This window comes from Pelodiscus sinensis, chromosome 6 (assembly GCF_049634645.1).
Source record: "Pelodiscus sinensis isolate JC-2024 chromosome 6, ASM4963464v1, whole genome shotgun sequence".
Lineage (NCBI taxonomy): Eukaryota > Metazoa > Chordata > Testudines > Trionychidae > Pelodiscus > Pelodiscus sinensis.
The window spans coordinates 91,248,753-91,263,064 of NC_134716.1; the positions used below are offsets into that span (position 1 = coordinate 91,248,753).

Below are 14,312 nucleotides of genomic sequence, written 5' to 3' on the forward strand. Positions count from 1 at the left end.
GTGACCCCCTGCCCTGGGAATTGCACTAAGTAGGTGCCCCAATCCCTTGCCTCCTCCCAAGCAGAACTCCTACCCCCAGTCTGCTCCTGCACCCTACCTCCTACCCAGACCCCACAGTCGTATGTGATACTTGAAATAATATCACAGGATCTTTCAGGGGGCTAAGGCAAAATACCACAATACACATATACACACATACACACACGCACACTTGTTGCTGCTCACTTTAACTCACTGGCCAGGTGAGTTAAATATGAAGGGGGAAGCGGGGGGCTTCTCTCAGTCCGAACTGACACTCTGACCTTGACAAGACCCAGGGATTCATACAAGACATCCTATCTTTTATAGGACTTTTCTCCCATTCAGGTACATATATTTTGCTTTGTCAGATCTTAATCAGTCATCAGTTCTGTTTAATATCTGTTTATCTAGAAGTTGTTCTTCTTTGTTCTGACATCAATATGTTAGTGCCTCCTTCCCAGTGTTTTTCTGTAAAGGGGCGCTTGCTCCTAACTCCAAGGCTGCCTATATGTCCTTCACTGGTCTGCCTTATATTGGGCCTAATTGATGGTACCTTGGTACCCCCGCGTTTTCTAGCTTCTTTGACCATCTGGACTCTGAAACTGCTGAGCCTTCAGGTTGTTGTCTTTCCAAGCATTCACATTCCACACTCATTCACTCCTCCTCCCCAAAAACTACACAATTGTTTCACATGGGAAATTGCCTTAGTAAGGTATCAATCTACTTCCAATGCAAAGCTTCTGATAGTACAAACATTTAATCATTCACCATATTTTCTTTTTAACACATCTGTATTCTAATTACTCCTAAGAGCATCAGTGTTATTATGCTGAATCACAAGGATCTTCTGATCTCTTTGGCTGTGTCTAGACTGGCAAGTTTTTCTGCAAAATCATCTGATTTTGCAGAAAAACTTGCCAGCTGTCTACACTGACCACTTGAATTTCCAGAAAAGCACTGACGATCTCATGTAAGATCGTCAGTGCTTTTCCGGAAATACTATGCTGCTCCCGTTTGGGCAAAAGTCTTTTTCCAAAAGACTTTTGTGCAAAAGGACCAGTGTAAACAGCACAGTAGTGTTTTCCGCAAAAAAGCCCCGATCGCGAAAATGGCGATCGGGGCTTTTTTGCGGAAAACCGCATCTAGATTGGCCATGGACGCTTTTCCGCAAAAAGTGCTTTTGCAGAAAAGCATCCTGCCAATCTAGACGTGCTTTTCCAAAAATGCTTTTAACGGAAAACTTTTCCGTTAAAAGCATTTCCGGAAAATCAACTTTTCCGTTAAAAGCATTTCCGGAAAATCATGCCAGTGTAGACGTAGCCTTTCTGTTTGACATCAGATATGGACAAATGCGGTCTGCTTGATGTTTCTTTACCAATGATCTAAAAAACTGTTCCTCCTTGCTAACCAGAGAATGGTGGCCGGATAAGTTACAGTTATTTCACATTTATTCTCACGCTACCTGTTAAGCACATTACATAAGACATAAGACTCCTCGTCGCTTTTATAAAATTCTGTTTTCTACATGAATTCCCAGCTTGCTCCCTGGCAACCCATTCCCATACACTGACCCCCACAAAATCTACTAGTCATGGGCTCCCAAAAGAATTAATCTAGCCCTGGAGCCCTGCCATCTTAATTAATCTAACCTCGGCTCCCCTGCCATCTTCCTGTGGGGCTGGAGATTTAGAGGAGTGAAGGGAATGTCTTTTTGTCCTGCTTCTCAGTTAGGGGCCACATCTGTTAGGTGTTTTTTGGTGTGGCCCCTGACTGATTTTTCTGTGGATCAATGGCCCCAACCCAAAAAAGGTTCCCAACCCCTGGTTTAAAGCTTGGGGCCTGCGGCATGCCCTGTCCCCCAGCTAAGTCCCAGGTGGGACTAACACACTTTAATTACAACACTAAAACTATTTACAGCAACTTCACAAAGTCTCTTTGAATGAAGCCTAAGCAACGCTAAAGCAGCAGATGTTCTGTACACCATCACTACTGGCAAGAAGGAACTGAAGGTGGAGCACTCCTTTTACTGGACCACGAGGACACCAGCCCAGGGGTCACCAGAGCTGCTCCATACAGAAAGATTTCCGGCACAAGTGCATGTGGTGACCACACACTCCTAATATAGAACGGACATAAGCAGGCACTCAAGGAATAAATCTTCCTATGCAATCTAAAGTCTGTTCAGTGGTCTAAAGCCTCTTTTACTGACATTCAGCCAAAATCATTGTAGACTCACAGTCTCATCAGATCTAGCATTCTCTGATGGGAAGGTTCATTTATTCTTCAAGGTTCATTTATTCTGACTTCCACCGTTTTAAATCAGAACAACATATTTTGGGGGTGCTTCTGCCCTGTGGGAAGCCTGTTTTGATTAAATTAGAAGACAACATTCAGCTCTGCAATACTACCACAGCTGCTGGGTACGTAATACTGTCAGTTATCTATACATTTCCTGCAAAGCCACAAAACGTGGTCTTGTACTTAAGCAATGTAGGAAAGTACTATACCATAAAAGAAAAGAACAGTCACCTTCAAAGTTCTGGACATTCCTGTCCCTGACTACCTCACTGCTATCTTTTAATCACATCCAGCAGTACTACTAAATCTCACTGCATCTTTTGTTTCCTTCTCTCCTCCTCTTTGTGCATCCTCTAATTTCACCGCCTGTCTGAAATCCTACCCCAGAAACTCATATTCTTCTAATTCAAATTCTTCCTTGAAATCAATTTTGTCCACAAAGTGGACAAATGCTGACCCGTTTCAACTATTATGCTGTTATGCCCCAAGTAACAAAAATATAATCTAAGCAACCACCATTCTCCAGAGTTTTGTGCTGCTTGTTTGAGCATTGCCTTTTACAGCTTGATCTTGCAAACAGCAGTTCTGACAGGAGCCAAAAGAGCCCAACTTCCTGCTTGCCCAGTGTCTTGCCCACTGGCACCCTAGTCTATAGTCCTCCATGAGCACTGATATTGCCTTATGTTCTGTCTGACCTGAACATGTAACTGGCACTTAAGTAAAATAACAATAATTACCACATATATATGCTTATATTTGCTCTTTCTACAATGTGTTATAACAGTAACATGATGAACTCAGCATAAACATAATGCCAAAATACAAATAGCTGAAAGAGAAAAAGGAAAGAAAGTCACGTGCTTGCTATTTCTTGGTTGCTGTCAGGGGCTTGGTTGCTGTCAGGGGCATGTGAGCAATACCAAAAAGTACTGCCAAGCCATTAAACTGCACAAGTCTATGTGCACAATATTGACACTGAAAACTACAAGTAATGCTCCAGGAGAATTACTTGTAGTTTTCAGAGTCAAAATGATGACTTTGGCTAGCCCAGTTTTATAAATACTAACCTAGAATTTACCTTATTTGATCTGCAAACAAGACTGAATAGACTCACCAAGAACATTAAAAATGGCTAACATATTTTGACATGTTTTTAGAATCCAAGAGCCTTGGTCTTAAAAATAAGACAAATATTTGGAATAATATTAGATTGTAAGACTCAGTATTCTGGAGAAATACTCTCAGAAAAACAATATTATGATTGCCTGGTGCTATATCACACCACCAGCTATAATAGCAAATGTAGATGGTGCCCCTGGACTGAAATATAGGGATACAGTGAAGACGGAGAATCAGACATTTTAATCCTCTAGTACAATAGTTTTTCATTAACAAGCAACGTATTGGTGTTAAATTAATGTCAAGAGGGTGATTGTTTACTATGTACAACTGATACGGCATTACAAAGTGAAAAAATAACAAAAGACACAAAGATTAAACAATTCTTGTTCTGTTTCATATACAGAAAGCCAGCAGTATTGGGCCCTATTTAATAGATTTCCAAACTTGCATTTTAGTGATTCTGTGGTTTCTTTTAATGAATCTGGAACAGAAATTTTTCAAAAAGAGAAAAACAACCCAAATACCTCTCTATGTTTACAAAAGATTTTCCAAAATGTGTGTACAATTGTAGATACAATTGTTGTGCATACCAGACTACTAGATTTATAACTAAACATTTGCACATGAAAATTTGGTAGTAATTGCACATGACCATGCTTGAAATCTAGGCTCGCATGTCTAAAGTGTTCCATTGTCCAAACAGTATTTTTTTTTTTAAAGATTTTCTTACCTTCACAGACTCTGAATGGTTTCTTGCAGCTGGGCAGGGGCCATTTTGCAGAACTTGATTTTTGAAAGATTTCTTTTAATTTTAAATATTCTGTTGGGAAGAAAGATTTTGTGGAGTCGTTCAGTTCTATAATTAATAGAAAGGAAGATATAATTATAAAATGAATACATTTAGAAAAGTATTTGAAAAAATGCATAGTACAAACATAAAAATGCCTTATTGTATAGCCTATCTCTAATTACTACGTCTTTAGATCTTTTCAAGTTGATAAAGATTGGACTAAAATGACATTTTGCAAATATAGCAGGCATAATCCTTAAATTTATTCTTCAAACTCCTTATCGTCAAGCTTCCTCTACGTACATGAAATTAGGACCCAGACATTTTTTTTTTTTGCAGAATTACAATATTCCACTTTTATAATTAAGCACGCAAACACTTTAAAAATAGATGCATACAAGCTATAAGTGTCTTAGGCACCACACATCACACACTTACTCAATCCCTATTACAAAGTGGTTATGAGCCAATGTACAAACATATGCAATTAGCGCTAATGTACAGCATGTACAGTGATAATCTTGGTAAACTTTAGTAAATACAAAAGCTTTTTCATGAACATATAGTCTACACATCTGATTCCATTACTCAGATTACATTCTGGTATGTCTTTTAAATACAGAGAGACTATACTGGTTATCAAAGACTAGTAAACAGGAATGGGGATTGAAAAACTGTCTAGATCAGCGGAGGGCAATAACTGGCTGGTGGACTGCCAGCATTTTATTTACCTCGCCTCCACAGGTATGGCTGCTTGACGCTCCTGTTGGCCACAGATCGCCATTCCAGGTATGGCTGCTTGATGCTCCTGTTGGCCACAGATCGCAAATCCTGGCCAATGGGAGCTGTGGCAAGCAGTGTCCTGGTCCATGTTGCTTCCCTCAGCTCCTATTGCCTGGGAACGGCGATCTGTGGCCAACAGGAGTGTCAAGTGGCCATACCTGCTGAGGAGCAGGTAATGAAAGTGCCAGTGGCCTGTCAAGGGATAACCATGGTGAACTGGCTTTGGCTCATTGCCCACTCCTGGAGGAAGGGGCAAGATTTGACCCTAAATAATTCACTGATAATTTATAATATGAACAACCCACATACTTCTTCGCCAGTAATTTTCAATGTATGTGAAAGCCTTACAACCTAACTGAATACATTTTGATAAGATACTATTAGGACTATGAGGGAATAATCTCTGATGAGATTCTGCTTGACTTCAGCAGGATGCACACAGGGTGAATCTACACTGCAGGGCTTAGCTCGAAATAAGCTACACAAATTGAGATATGTCGATTGCATATCTTATTTTGAAATATTGTAGCTTACTTTGAAATAAGGAGCACTTACACAGCACTTATTTAGAAATAGAGCACTCTTCCTCCGACTTCCCTTATTCCTCGTACAATGAGGGTTACAGGAGTTGGAGTAAGAAGTTCTTCATCTTGACAGTATTTTGACACTATTTAGAAATAACTGCCTGCTGTGTAGATGTGGACTACGTTATTTCGGAATAGCGACAGTTATTTTGAAATAGTGTTGAAGTGTAGATGTTCCCAGTATGTTTTATTCCCTCTCCCAATAGACAATACATATTGGCCAAAACTTTTCAACTTTCTTGCTTAAAATTAGGCATATAAACCCATATTTAGGGATCTATAAATGTTGCCTGATTTTCAGAGGAGAGTAACACCAAAAGTTCCAACTGACTCCAGCTGTAGGTTCTCTTCATCTCTGAAAATCACTTTTATTTAGGTGCTAAGATATGGAACACTAAGTGATGAAGCAAGATGGATTTGAACATTTACCTACAAACAACTCTTTTACCTTGTGACATGCAACTTTCTGGGATAGTAGTGGTTAGCATTAAAGCTGCACAGGAAAAAAAAAGTGAATTTCTGAGCACCTCATAGCTGTTTCTGAAGAGGGCTTTTAAAAAACAAAATGAGATTATGCTACAAGACACTTGCAGAAAGCATTTTTCAGAATACATAATACCTTAATAGGAGAAATCAGGTTTCCAGTCAGTAGAATTAGTGTAAAATATAAAGAATGACATATTCTTCAGTAGCCTGCATAGATTTATAGCAGCAATCACTTTTAACATAGCTTTTAAAAGTCATAAGGAAACTCTCAAGAGAACCTATATGCATCCTCCAGATTAGTCTGGCACCACTCATTTCTCTATATATATTGATTTATTAATTCCCTTATGGATATGGTAACATTAATATTTATTGACTGATTTAACTCTCAACATATAATGAACTGGCAACTATAACAGGAGTTTTATAATATAACAAGGCAAACTAGGTTTTCTCTTTTCAAATAGCAGGTAAGTGATATCACATTATAAAAGTATATAAATTATACTGCCTACAAAATGCATCCAACAAATTTATTCTTACTAATGACATCTCATAAGCTTTTTGTGCCTTCCTGCTCTTGAGGTTGTATTTACAGCACGGCCACATGAAGTCAAACTTTTTACTTTTAGAAAATCAAAAACTAGAATAAGGTCACAATTACAAAAATAAAATGTTGCAAATTGTTTTATTTAAAAACATACACATATATTGTACCTTAAAAAGTTTTAATATTTTTGCAAATACACTTTAGTATATATTCAGGTTATCTCCACAATACTTTATTATAGCATACTTTGGGGAATAATTTCTCCTCTCCACACAGATAACTTCTTGTGCCATCTAACAGCTCTTATGTACTGTGGATGAAATCCAATCCATCTTTATAAAGTTAAAGGGTGTTGAGTGTGGAGGGACTGCAGCCTTTATACACCAGATTCATAGGGTGTTGGAGGTACTGATTCTACATAAAACTTGAACCTTTGCTATTACACTCCCCCCTACAAACCACTGTGGGTTGGTGCAGAGACCTTTTCTGCACCATGCAAGAAACACACATCCATGCCTGTATGATCTCTCTGGTCACATTGATCTGTGCATCTTCTATGCAGGGTTTAAATGGTATCACAAGTGAATTTTACCTAGTGTTTGAGCGTGCTTTTTTTCAATATCCAAACTTACAATTCTGTCCCACTTTCCCCCAAAGACCTCACTCATTTAAGAACATAAGAACGGACGTACTGGGTCAGACCAAAGGTCCATCTAGCCCAGTATCCTATCTGCCGACAGTGGCCAGCACCAGGTGCCCCAGAGAGGGTGGACCGAAGACAATGATCAAGCAATTTGTCTCCTGCCATCCCTTTCCAGCCTCTGACAAACAGAGGCCAGGGACACCAATTCTATCCCCAAGCTAATAGCCTTTTATGGACCTAACCTCCAGGAAATTATCTAGCTTCTCTTTAAACTCTGTTATAGTCCTAGCCTTCACAGCCTCCTCTGGCAAGGAGTTCCATAGGTTGACTACACACTGTGTGAAGAAGAACTTTCTTTTATTAGTTTTAAACCTGCTATCCATTAATTTAATTTGGTGTCCTCTAGTTCTTCTATTATGGGAACTAATAAATAACTTTTCTTTATCCTCCCTCTCCACACCACTCATGATTTTATATACCTCTATCATATCCCCCCTCAGTGTCCTCTTTTCTATTTTTCTATTTCTAGTACTATATATTTCACATAGTACTATCTCCCTTTGTCTTCCCTGTTCCCCTTGAAGAACAACTACTATTCATCCTGTCTCATCTAGAGTCAAAAGATCCAAGTTCAGGTGTCTGGGAGGTAGGCTGGGCTGTGTCTAAGACCCAGATCTTCCAAGGCATTTCTATGCAAAATGAAAGTTAAGTACCTTTCAGGATCTGTGTCTAAGAACAGAATTAGATGGTAAACCTTGACAGTTCTGTCAGGTTTTACTTTAGCTTATGATGAAATTAGTTTAAGATGACTAAAGAAATGATTATTTTTGCGATTAAGTATAAAATTTGAAAAGTGGCCTTTTAGGGACATATTCTGATAATGCACAAAAGTATAAAGTTTGGTGGTGTTTAGCTACACTGAGCTAAAGAAGCAAGAGATGACCAGGGTAAATTTAAAACAGGAAACATTTTTAAAATGTCCCCTCTACAATAGCTAATACATTTTTAAGAAGGAATGCACAGGAACAGTTATTGCACCAAAACTGGAAACTAAATGAAACCACTAAAATCTGAAATAGAGGGACTTTAATCATATTTCAAATGCAAACAAATCTCAATGCAATCTTAACTATGGAGTCATTAATGAGGTATGTCACTGGGCCAAACTCTGCTCTGAACAGTTTTATTCTGGGTTTACCATAATGTATATTATTATTTGTTATGTAAACAAGACAACAGAATTTAACTACCTGTATACTGTGGACATGCTCTTGCTATATTTTTAGCTGTATATTTATTCAGACCAAAAATGAGGAAAGGAAGAGTTATGAGTATCTTTATATTTAAAAAAAATAATTTTTATACCTTTTTGGAAAAAGACTCTGGCAATTATAGTACGGCACAGTGGACATGGAGTATTGGTTGGGCTGTCTTTGGCAAGCATCCTGAGGCAAGGTTCACAAAAGATGTGGTGGCATGGATAGCACATATATGGATTGAAATAAACATCCAAACACACTGCACAGAGATAGCTTTCTTTATCTCCTCCTTGTTCATGCTCATCATCTGTATCCAGGTTATCATTCAGCATCTGCAAGAAAAAGAAAAGAAAATTCTTCTCAGCGCAATTTAAAACTTGTGGATCAGTCAAGTAGGGAGGAGGGTAATCTTCTCTTATAGCTAACAAGTCAGTAAATAAAGGTATGATTTCCAATGGTTAATATATAATTATTTTAAAAAGAAAATGAAGCATCTTCAAGTGACAGAAATGCCTCTTATAACAAGCAGATTGAGGGAAACAAGCACGGACATCATACCTGGGAGCCTAAAAAGTAAAGACAATAATGGAACCAAACAAACTAGACAAAAATATAACAATTTGCAGGTTCCCACTTTTCCTATACATCTTAATACTTTTTCAGTAAATTTATAGCAATAAAGATCTGCCAAGGGTAACCCAAATATTTGAAACCACAAAAATACAACATGCATTTCTTCTGCCTTTAAAAGACCATTATTAATTTGCAGCAGGCAAGCTCCAGTGAGGCTAATGACTCAAAAACTTTGGCAAGTGCATGGTTTTGCCAACACCAATTGCTCTGCATTTTTGTGAGCTAATCTACTTGTAGGAGGACCAACCTGGTCCTTCCATATGGTCTACAGATTGCATGAGCATTAAAGCCTTATACCCTTATGCCAAGTACGAGCCTCAAACAACCTTTCATTCTTGCTCAGAAATGGGACCTTTGGTAATGATTAAGTTTATGACTTTTCAGTTAGGATTTCCCTTAGCTCTGAACTTTAACAATTTAACAGTTAAGGAGCCTTTACTATAGGGTTTCCCCTTTAAAAAATTCAGAAGACAAGCTGGAAAAGAGAAGCAATGAGGCAGCGTTTAGTAGAAGACAGAAATGGCTCAGCAGGAATTAAGCAGCACTGTGGAAGTGAGGAAAGCCACAAGCTAAACATAAACACAATGAAGCCCAGAAAACTGGGGGAAAAAAGTCAACCCTTCCTCCCAGGGAAGGAAGATGAGTTTTGGAAGAAAAGGAAAGATATTGAGGAAGAAGGGTAGAGATTGTCTGACTACCTGCAAATTAGAAATGTTGTGTAGGTCAATTAAGTAGTTCAGTGAGCTGGAAGCAAAATGACTTGGAAGACCCCAGAGTAATGGGAGTTTCCCAGAAAGGTTTGGAATCTTTATAATACACACATGTAGGGAAATCCCAGGGCCCACTGCAATTAGTAAGCTGGAAGTAACTCTAATGTGCAGTGAGACCCTATTTAGGAGTAAATTAATTTAGCACAGTAAGTTGACTTTTTTTACAGCCTCATATGCCCTTTCTAACAGATATTCAATCCCTACCTACCTACTTAACTAACTACCCACCCACACAGCATGCACAAGCTGGAAATACAAAGTCAAAATCACAAAATTACCAACATAGAGAAAGAAGTTGGTGCAACATAATTTGAATGAGAACTGAGTAGCTGTTTAAAAGGTGACCTAACTAAAGTCACATGTTGAACTAATATTATAATGTATTATTTGTAATACAGCAGTGCCCAGATGCACCTGTAAAGATCAGTTCTGTGTTGAATGCTTTACAAGTATAAATCAGATAGATGGTTGTGCCTGCTTTTAAAGAGTTTACAATACAGATCAGATATGACAGATACTTATAGAACAACATGAATGTAAAAGACAGGAGTGACAATGTTAGGAACATGTTACCGCTAGGGCACTTTCATGCCATGATGCTGCATTGCAGATTATTTGGTCACTTCTATAGCCCAGCAATGGCACATTGCTGCCTGAGTCTTTCGTTACTTGGTCCTCTGGTCAGGCACGGGCAATGGGGGCAGAGAGGTAGGGGCCCTAATCACCCCACTTTTTTAAAGAGAGGGGCCATACCCCCCAATTTTGGGCACTGAATTCAGCTGGGGAGCAACAATGGGGAGCAGGAATCCCTTGGCTCCTGACTGCAGCTGAGCGGCATAATGATAGAGTGCCTTCCCTGCTGGCATGACAGAGGACTGGCCAGGCCAAAACTGACTAAGCCTTGGTCTACACTATATTCCCCTTATTTCGAAATTACAAGTGGTGCGTCCACACTGCCAACCCGTGATTTTGAAATAAGGGGCTGGTTATTTTGAAATAGTGGTAGTGTGGATGCTCTACTGCTGCTATTTCAAAATAACTACTCCCCAGAGCCATTCAAAGTAATCACACTCGAGTGATTCCTGGGCTCTATGGCTACGTCTACACTGCATTGTAGTTCGAAATCAGATACACAATTTGAGCTGCATAAATTATTTCGACCTTATTTTGAAATAGCTTATTTTGTAATTTGGTGCACCAAATTTTGAAATAACCCGCTATTCTGAAACGTTTCTTACTCCTTGTGAAATGAGGTTTACAGGGATGTTGGAATAGCGAACCCGAAATAACAGGATTGCTTTTAAGACATGGGATAGCTATTTCACTGCAACTGAAATAGCATTGCAGTGTAGACATAGCCTAAATTGAGGTAGTGCATCCACATGAAGGAAACCTGCCTCAGACTAATTTTGGGGCTTGCCTGTAGTGTGGACACACTCTTACAGGCCTTCAAGCGGCGCCACTGTCCTCACCCACAACTACTTCCAATTCGGAAACAATTTCTATCTCCAAGTCAGCGGCACATCCAAGGGCACTTGCATGGCACCACAATATGCCAACATCTTTATGGCTGACCTTGAACAATTTTTCCTCAGCTCTCGCCCCCTAAAACTCCTACTTTACTTACGCTACATCAATGACATCTTTATCATAAGGACCCACGGAAAAGAGACTCTTGAAGAATTCCACAAGCATTTCAACTACTTCCACCCCATTATCAACCTCAGCCTGGACCAGTCCACACGAGAAATCCACTTCCTGGACACTACTGTACAATTAAATAGTGGACAAATTTCCACTACCCTATATCGGAATCCCACCGACGGCTACACTTACCTTCATGCCTCTAACTTCCATCCCAGACACATCTCCCAATCTATTGTATACAGCCAAGCCCTAAGATAAAACCAGATTTGCTCTGACCCCACAGACAGAGACAATCACCTACAGGATCTTTATAGAGCATTCCTAAAACTGAAATACTCACCTGGAGAAGTGAAAAAACAAATTGAGAGAGTCAAAAAAGTACCCAGACATGAACCACTTCAAGACAGACCCAAAAGAGAAAATAACAGAACTCCTATTGTTGTTACCTATAGTCCACAACTCAGACCCCTCCAACGCATTATACACAATCTACAACCCATCTTGGAAAATGAATCCTCACTCTCAGAGGCCTTGGGAGAAAAGCCTATTCTCACTTACAGACAACTCCCCAACCTGGGTATGTCTACACTACAACGTTAATTCGAACTAACTAAGGGCTCAGGGTCGGGGGTCTCAGTGGACCTCCTTGATTCTCTTGCACACCTGCTCCTGGGTGGCCAGGCTGGCAGCTCTCCTGCTTTAGACGGCCACTTTCCTGTGCCTAGTGCGGAGATCATGGATGAGGTCCACGATGATTGCACTAGCCTAGGCGGGTGCCCGCCTCTTGCGGTCCCGGGCAAGCTCCCGGGAGCCGCCAGCCTGGTCCCGGGAAGAGGGGGAGGGCTGGGGGGCATCGGGTGGGTGGCTCAATCCGTGCCAGGTGCAGGGTCTGCTGGCTGGGTGCTGGCAGGCTTGCAACTAGCTAGTTCGAACTAGGCTTAATCCTCGTAAAATGAGGTTTTCCTAGTTCGAACTAAGTGCTCTGCTAGTTCGAATTAAGTTCGAATTAGCGGAGCGCTAGTGTAGCGCCTATGGAAGTTAATTCGAATTAACGTCTGTTAGTTCGAATTAACTTTGTAGTGTAGACATACCCTCCAAAACTAATTCTTTCTAGTAACCATGCCACAAAACCACATCATAAGCCTCCAGAAACCCAGCCCTGCAACCAAAAAAGATGCCAACCCTGCCCACATATCTATACTGGCAAATTCATCACTGGAGCCAACAACATTTGCCACCAAATCAAAAGGTCATTTGACTGCACATCCAGTAATCTGATCTATGCCATCAAATAGCAGCAGTGCCCCACTGCTATATTTATTTGACAAACTGGACAGTCTCTGTGGGAAAGAATCAATAGACACAAATCAGATATACGTAAAGGAAACATACAGAAACCTATTGGAGAGCACTTCAGCCTTCCAAATCACACTTTGAAAGATCTCCAAGTACTGTAGCTGTCTTGTCACAAACCAGTTCTACAACCCAGATCCACAAGGAAGCAATGGAATTAGATTTCATCCGCAAATTCAATTCACATGCTAATGGACTCAACCGTGATGAAAGCTGGTTGGGACACTACCAATTTAACAATCATTGAAGGTGCAAACAGCTTTCTGTGTTGTATCCTTCCTGACATGGGAGACTATCTATTGACTTGGATTTTTATCTGCTTCAGTTTAACTATCCAATCTTCAAATACTTACTGATGCTCTGTCTCCCAGCCCCTTCCCCCCTCCCTCCTCCCCTTCCCCTCTCCTATTTATTTTGAGTGTACACATCCCAAACTCATTACTCCGGTCATCTGAAGAAGTGGGCAGTACCTATGAAAGCTCATGATACCATCTAAATGTTTTATTAGTCTATAAAGTACTACCAGACCATTTGTTGTTTTTATTCTGAAATAGTTATGTTAGGAGTTATTATTTCAAAATAAGTTATTTCAAAATAATTTCCTAGTGTAGACATGCCCTGAGTGTCACTGGGACCCCATGCACCAACTTGCAAGGCTACTTACTCAGATTTAGCCTGGCTGCCACCTTTTCATCATGGCAGATGTGATATCATTTAAATCTGAGTGATTGGCATTGCAACCTGTTCCACAAGGTCATAACATCACTCAAATATGGCCCTTTTTGGTCACTTGCCTTGGTCCCCACTTTTGTGGTCCTTCCAGTGCCCTTGCAAATTAAAAATTCAGTTCCCTTCCTTGATATCAAAAGATACAACTATCAGAGGGGTAGCCGTGTTAGTCTAAAGCTGCAAAAGCGACGAGGCACTGTAAAGTCCTGTGGCACTTTACAGACTAACAGATGTATTGGAGCATAAGCTTTCGTGGGCAAAGAAACACTTGACGAGGCATACCGGAGTGGTCGACAAAGGCTTCCCTTGTCAACTGCGCCATGTCTAAACTGCCACGCTGTCCCGGATCAGCTCATCGTTGGCACAGCGCGGTGGCCATTTTTATTTTAATGAAGCGGGGATTATTTATATCCCCGCTTCATTAACTATGTCGAGTAAACTACTGTACATGGCTCTGTTGATGGAGCCATGTAGTCTAGACACACCTTTAGTGTGCATCTACACTGCAGGGCTTATCTCAAAATAAGCTACACAAATTGAGCTACGTCAATTGCATATCTAATTTCTAAATAGCTTATTTCAAAATACAGCACTCTTCCTCTGACTTCCCTTATTCTTTGTATAATGGGGGTTACAGGAACTGG

The 14,312-nt window shown here is 40.1% G+C and overlaps 1 protein-coding gene and 1 long non-coding RNA gene across 4 annotated transcripts in view; one reads left to right on the top strand and one right to left on the bottom strand.

The window, feature by feature from the left end:
- The window catches only part of RNF180 (ring finger protein 180), a 363,816-nt gene that overhangs the window by 25,009 nt on the left and 324,495 nt on the right, over nt 1-14,312 (bottom strand). For all 3 annotated transcript variants that reach the window (XM_075932403.1, XM_075932404.1, XM_075932402.1), the window contains 2 exons: nt 8,643-8,868; nt 4,172-4,297 (listed from right to left, as the gene is read on the bottom strand). In XM_075932403.1, the coding sequence (XP_075788518.1) occupies nt 4,172-4,297; nt 8,643-8,868 (352 nt within the window). The remainder of the gene's footprint in view (nt 1-4,171; nt 4,298-8,642; nt 8,869-14,312) is intronic.
- Nucleotides 1-14,312, top strand: part of LOC142829942 (uncharacterized) — a 32,287-nt gene that overhangs the window by 2,107 nt on the left and 15,868 nt on the right. The window lies entirely within an intron of this gene.